We start from the raw sequence: 7,400 nt of genomic DNA on the forward strand, positions 1-7,400 counted from the left end.
GATGAAGAACGACAATAAAACATAGAATAGAATCAAACACAGATTGAAGTAGAAAAGTAATTATATTAATCCATAGGAATTAGCAGAGCTCCTAACCTTAACCTAGGAGGTTTAGTTGCTCATACTATACAGAGAATAAACTGTCTAAAGTTCAAATATGGTGGAGAAGATCCTTAACAAGAGTGATTGATGAGCGGATATTTTATACGCTTTTTAGGGATAATTTCATATAGTTTTGAGTATGTTTTAGTTAGTTTTTAGTTTATTTCCAGTAGTTTCTAGGAAAAATTCATGTTTCTGGACTTTACTATGAGTTGTGTGTTTTTCTGTAATTTCAGGTATTTTTCTGGCTGAAATTGAAGGAGCTGAGCAAAAATCTGATCCAGGCTGAAAAAGGACGGCTGATGCTGTTGGATTCTAACCTCCCTGCACTCAAAGTGGATTTTCTTGAGCTACCGAACTTGAAATGGCGTGATTCCAATTGCGTTGGAAAGTAGACATCCAGGGCTTTCCAGAAATATATAATAGTCCATACTTTGCACAAGAATTGACGACGTAAACTGGCGTTCAACGCCAGCCTTCTGCCCAAATCTGGCGTCCAGCGCCAGAAAAGGATCAAAAACTGAAGTTGAACGCCCAAACTGGCACAACTCCAAAACTCCAACATATTCTCCATTACTGCACAACAAGTAACTTTTAATTTATGCTCTACTGGTTATTCACAATTCAACAGATAAACATAATTGACTTCCTGACTAAGATTTACAAGATAACCATAGATTGTTTCAAACCAACAATCTCCGTGGGATTCGACCCTTACTCACGTAAGGTATTACTTGGACGACCCAGTGCACTTGCTGGTTAGTGGTACGCGTTGTGAAAAGTGTGATTCACAATTCGTGCTACCAAGTTTTTGGCGCCGTTGCCGGGTATTGTTCGTGTTTGAACAACTGACGGATTATTTTGTTGCTTAGATTAGGAAAAATCTTTCTTGTCTTGAAGATTTATGGGGGGAACCACCCCATCTGGATACAAAAAGATTTTTGAGTGATCCATCTTTGGTTCAAACTGCTTTGGGTACTGTATTTTTCTGGCTGAAATTGAAGGAGCTGAGCAAAAATCTGATCCAGGCTGAAAAAGGACGGCTGATGCTGTTGGATTCTGACCTCCCTGCACTCAAAGTGGATTTTCTGGAGCTACAGAACTCGAAATGGCGTGCTTCCAATTGCGTTGGAAAGTAGACATCCAGGGCTTTCCAGCAATATATAATAGTCCATACTTTGCACAAGAATTAACGACGTAAACTGGCGTTCAACGACAGCCTTTTGCCCAAATCTGGCGTCCAGCGCCAGAAAAGGATAAAAAACTGGAGTTGAACGCCCAAACTGGCACAAAAACTGGCGTTCAACTCCACAAATGGCCTCTGCACGTGAATTGCTTAAAGTCTCAGCCCCAGCACACACCAAGTGGGCCCCAGCACACCAAGTGGGCCCCAGAAGTGGATCTCTGCATCATCCATCATAGTCCACTCATATTTTGTAACCCTAGGCTACTGGTTTAGTATTTAAACAACTTTTAGAGACTTATTTTGTATCTCATGACATTTCAGATCTAAACTTTGTATTCTCTAACGGCATGAGTCTCTAAACCCCATTGTTGGGGGTGAGGAGCTCTGCTGTGTCTTAATGAATTAATGCAAGTATTTCTGTTTTCCATTCAAACACGCTTGTTCCTATCTAAGATGTTCATTCACGCTTAACTGTGATGAAGGTGATGACCCGTGACATTCATCACCTTCCTCAACCCATGAACGTGTGCCTGACAACCACCTCCGTTCTATATCTGATTGAATGAGTATTTCTGAGATAGAATGCTGTTTCTTTTGCTTCAAGAATATAAATAATTTTATATTTTTCTGATAACCAATAATACTTCTTTAGCTTCACTGTTCTTCCAAGAGCCAATACCCTCAACTTCAAGACAATTATGCACAGTTAATTCATGCATTCAGACAGTAAATGACAGGCCACCACTTTTGGATTAGAATGAATGTTGTACAATCAACTCAAGAAATTTTGTATTTTACTACTTCTTAAAAGGAAACAAAATTTTATTTAAATTTAATGAAATGACAAGTGGAAAATCTCATACTTATTTGATGGAAATTAAAAATTAATTACTGTAAAATAAAAATAAAAAAATAAAAATCACTACAAGAAAAACACCCATTCAGGTACACTTGAAAAGTGTAGCCAAAAGTGAAAAACAATGATGCCTTAGGCTACGGCTACGCTTTCTTGGCTACGGCTACGCTTTTTGTGGTGATTCCTATTCGGCCGTTGCCTATTCTCAAAGGCTACGCTTTTCTGCACCAAGGGCTACGCTTTTGGCGTTTGGGAATAGGGTGCGCTTTTTCAAGTGATGCTGTCCACGATCAAAGGCTACGCTTTTCAGCTTCTATTTTTGCCAGAATAGGCTACGCTTTTTAATGCTACTGCATCACCTGTAAAGCGTAGCCACATTGTATACCATGGCTAAGTGTAGCCTTAGGTCCCTCGTTTTTTTTTTTGTATACTATAGCTACTGTATATAAGTGTAGCCTTAGGTCCCTTATTGTTTTTTTTTTATTTTATTTTATATATATATATATATATAATAATTTTGTATTTTTAATTAAATGAGTTAAATATTATAAAATAAAAATAAATATATAATTATACTAAATAATTTCTTTAAATAATAAAAATTATCTGTAACTAAGATATATTTATAATAATTATCTAAAAGTACTAGAATGAAGTTAATTTTGAATGTTTCATACATCCCACACTAAAGTAAGCATAGTCATATCAAAATAAGCAGGATACCACTTAGAATTTACTACTAATACTCTACGAAAAACTAAAATATTATATCCTACATAAGTATCTTGCAATAAAAGTCATTAGTCAACCATGCATACATGTATCCATTCCCAACACTACTCTATCTTAGTCAATAAATCACAATAATAATCAGCTTAATCTTCATTATCATCCTCAATATTATCCTGCATAATTATATAGAAAAATAATTAAAAAAATATTTATAATGACATTTGCAAAGATATAATGAAGAATTAGGAAGGCCACAATATTTAGATATAAACACACAAAGGATTCAACTTCAATCCAATAAAAGTATGAAGAATTAGGAAGGCTGCAGCAGAATATAGACAAACTTCCTATATAAACATACATAATGAAGAATTAGGAAGGCCACAATATTCAGATATAAACACACAAAGGATTCAACTTTAATCCAATAAAAGTATGACTTAATTCTTCCCCGAACTGAAAAAGGAACCCCTTTTCACTATCTCTTCCCCAAGTTCATCGAGTCGAAAAAGCACCCAAATTTAAACATAAAGATTCGAAGTTAAACAGAACATAACATAACAACAGAAAACATAGGCCAAATAGCAAAGAAAAAGAGCAGCACATTGTTAGTGATAATAAAAATAGAAGGTGGAATTAGTGAAGATTGTACCTTGTGAAAGAAATACACGTCTTCTACCATTTCTGTAGCTGAAGAAGTGATGAGAAGAGTGAAAAAGGTTTAGCTTTGGGACTTGTTTGCCAGAGAGAGGTGAAACCCATATGGCATTCAAGGCCCTTAAGTCCAAACTCTCAATTTCTTGGCAGATGGGAGTCCAAAAATCCCCCTATTGATTCCTTGAAACATATTTTTTTTATTGCAATTGATTTCAAACATATCAGATACACATTCTGCTTTGTTAAACAATGCCAAAAGCATGTAATGAAAAAGAAAAAGAAAAAGTAGATTGAATATTGTTGAAATGGGATACTTTCCACTTCCTAGTAAAGCTCTCTTTTCTTCTCAGCAAGTGTGTCATCTATAACCAAGCCTGACCCAAAGCTCTGTTCTCTAACTTTGACAACAGTGAAGGGTTTAAATCAGAGTGGTCTGTCACCAAATCTCGAGGTGTTCATCCTTAAAAGATTCTTAGGTGGAGGCAATATTTGAAGCTTCATGATATCCATGGTTCTAAAAATCACAGGACTCACATGACAACCGGCCATTGATGCATGAAATAACTTGGTGACCCTTCTAGAAGAAGATTTAACTATGAGAGACAGAAAATGAAGCACAGGATAAGATCATACCCTAGCCCTGCACGTTCTTCTATCTTGTTTTGGTTGATAAAGACTCCGGTTCATGATATTACTTATTAGTGTCATCATTTTTGCTCTATGGAAATGGTGAACAACTAACGGGATGGATTGGGGTGGGGGAAGAGAGACAACTAACAGCTAGAAAGTAAAATCAGTCACCACTACTAACCTCATGAGCAAAATCAAAAGGAGTAAGGTTTACTGATGCATCTTTTATTTCTTCAGGCTTTAGTTGAATGTCTTTTAAAGATTGATCCAACTTCTCATGTAACTTGGCCTTCAAATTGTCCACCTGCCAATTGATAGAAAACTTACCATTATGTAACCTTAGATAACAACACAATGTAATGCTTAAAAATAAGATGAGGACTCTAGTTAGGGATAGAAAAAGTTAGGAACATGAAGCTTAAATTAAAACACATGGAATTAGTTAATAGATAGAGTGAAGGGAACTGTAAAAAGGATCAAAATATATCACACAATTATAGTACATCCAATGCTCACATGAGTTGACATGCCTTATGTTATAAGTTATAACCAACTAGTAGCACTCTACATAAATACTATAAAAGGGATCAAAAGTACTTCTAACAAAAACGATCTCTAACACAAAAGTCCACCACCATAAATCAATTACTATTTTATGCTTCTTAAAAAATGAATATTAGTCTGCTGAATTTCACATAAGAAATTCATTCCTTACACCCCACTTCTCCCAAGACTTAGTCCAATTTCTGAAAATATAGGAATTTAGCTAGTTATATATAGATGTGCGCTATATTTTCATTAACAGATTAAAAGGTCTTATCAAGAATAATAAGATAAATAGAATGACAAAATGAACAAAATTAAAGATGAAAATTCCCTTATTATTATTATTGTAGCTGTACTGCTGTAGTGGCTTATAAAAACTGAATATGTGTCACTACGAGTTAACAATCAAATACGAAACAACATTCTTAAACCTATTTTCAAATATATTTTTTAATTTTTCATGTATGGTCAAATTTTTGCCGAAACCCGAGTGGATCGACGTAGGAAAATTTCCAACAGAATATATATGAAGCGAAATAAGAAAATTAAATTCCGTCCAAAAAAAAAAACGAGAGTCAAACGTTAGAAAGTGGCCACGTAAGGCAATCCGAAACCATAGCCACTGCTTCTAAAACCAAACGCTCCATTTCACACTCTTCCCAAACTGGTTTTGCTGCTCTCTCTTTTTCAGCTTTCATTCACATTCTCCCTTCCAAGGTAATTTACTTCTTTTCAATTTTCATTTCCATGCATTTTCTCATGCCCTTACTTCAAACTTGATTGTTCCATGTCTATATTAGTTTTTCTCATGTAATTTGCTTGTTGAAGTTGTTAACGATGGATCTTCTAATCTCAATAGCTTCATGTTTAGAGTCAGATATTGTGTTCCGTCAATTGTATATTGAAAGAAACTTTCTTCCAATTGCAGAATCTTTGTGTATTTCGAACTTTATGTGTTGATGTGTAATAATTTGTTACTTATAAGTTATAACCACAATGGTACCAATTAAAAGGGAAAAAAAATTTAAAATTTCATGCTAATCACTTGAATTATTCAATGTTTACAACGTTTTTGATGCAGATGGCGGCATCATCAGCATGTCTTATTGGAAATGGTTTATCTACACGGAGTAATAGAACAACTCTCAGCAAGAACTTCAATAGAAGCTACCTCTTCTCATCTTGGAGAATTTCATCACTGAATAAGGCACCCAATTCTAAACCTGCAACAATAAAGGCATCATCATCATCATCCTTGGACCAAAGCAACCATGAAGGGCGAAGGGGGTTTCTAAAATTCTTGGCTGGAAATGTTGGGGCTGGCTTACCTGCATTGTTGGGTAGCGGCAAGGCTTATGCCGATGAACAACAAGGGGTTTCCTCCTCAAGAATGTCTTACTCGAGGTTCCTCGAGTATTTGGACAAGGATAGAGTCAGCAGAGTGGATCTCTATGAGAATGGAACCATAGCTATAGTTGAGGCTGTTTCTCCTGAATTGGGGAATAGGGTTCAGCGTGTGAGAGTTCAACTTCCAGGACTTAACCAAGAGCTCCTTCAGAAATTCAGGGAGAAGAACATTGACTTTGCTGCTCACAATGCACAAGACACTTCTCCCAGACTTGGTCCAATTTCTGAAAATATAGGAATTTAGCTAGTTATATATAGATGTGCGTTATATTTTCATTAACAGATTAAAAGGTCTTATCAAGAATAATAAGATAAATAGAATGACAAAAATGAACAAAATTAAACATGCAAATTCCCTTGTTATCATGTATGGTCAAATTTTGCCAAAACCTGGGTGTAACCTTTTTTTAAACTTGTTAACGTGAGATATTTATACATCAGACTATTTTTTTTCTTAATAAATAAGAACAGGCGAACACTAATTCTAAAAAAGTCATAATCTTGAGTGCCATTTTAGAAATTACGGTAATTTTTATGATATTATGCGACATAATATCAAAGAAACCCTAATTAAGAGGTTAAAAATATAAAGAAGGTGATAGCTTAGCTTATAGTTAATTAAGAGGTGTTGATCATGGAGCTAGACGGTAGTGAGGATCAGGCAAGTAATGAGGATCCATATAGAGGGTTGCTTTCTGATGAGCATGAAGGCCATCCATCACCATGAACTGCATGTCTTCAGAGGTTTCCAGTGCCTCTTCCTTTGATTTATGAACTAGTTATTATTTGCTTTAATTTTGGTCCAAACCTGTTGATTCTGCCAGTGCCACCTTCTGGAAGTGATTCCAAACCAGCTAACATGCTCTTATCCTTGATTTAATTCAATTCAACTCAACCTAGTATTCTTTATTCACATTAATCAAATATATCACGCACCTCAAGCAATTATATTACATCCACCTCAATCTCGTTAATTAAAATAAAATAGTAATAAAAAACCTGTGGAGACGGAATCTCTGGATCAAGAGAGAGGAAGAGAAGGCAACCGGTGAGTTTGGAAAAGAAACTCAAATCCCAGGAACAAAATTAAAACCAGTTAACTAACAATAACATAGGATGAAATAATCACAAACAGCACAATCTAATCACAATTAAGCCACAAAATCACAAAGAACAGCAGGACAGTAGCATATTTACAATGAATAATCACAAACAGCAGTAAGAGCTAATCAACAATCAATTAATCAATGAATGAAAAATTGAAAACACAAATCATTCAAAGAT

At 35.2% G+C, this 7,400-nt stretch overlaps 1 protein-coding gene across 1 annotated transcript; it reads left to right on the top strand.

Annotated features, from left to right (window-relative positions):
* LOC107607048 (ATP-dependent zinc metalloprotease FTSH 8, chloroplastic-like) lies at positions 5,263 to 6,360 on the top strand. Its single transcript, XM_016309036.2, has 2 exons — positions 5,263 to 5,426; positions 5,791 to 6,360. Exon 2 carries the CDS (start codon positions 5,791 to 5,793, stop codon positions 6,358 to 6,360), a length of 570 nt encoding a protein of 189 aa, XP_016164522.1. The 5' UTR covers positions 5,263 to 5,426.

Source organism: Arachis ipaensis, chromosome B07 (assembly GCF_000816755.2).
Source record: "Arachis ipaensis cultivar K30076 chromosome B07, Araip1.1, whole genome shotgun sequence".
Classification (NCBI taxonomy): domain Eukaryota; kingdom Viridiplantae; phylum Streptophyta; class Magnoliopsida; order Fabales; family Fabaceae; genus Arachis; species Arachis ipaensis.

Coding starts and splice junctions, on each gene's coding strand:
- LOC107607048 (XM_016309036.2), top strand. CDS start 5,791: ATGGCGGCATCATCAGCATGTCTTATTGGAAATGGTTTATCTACACGG.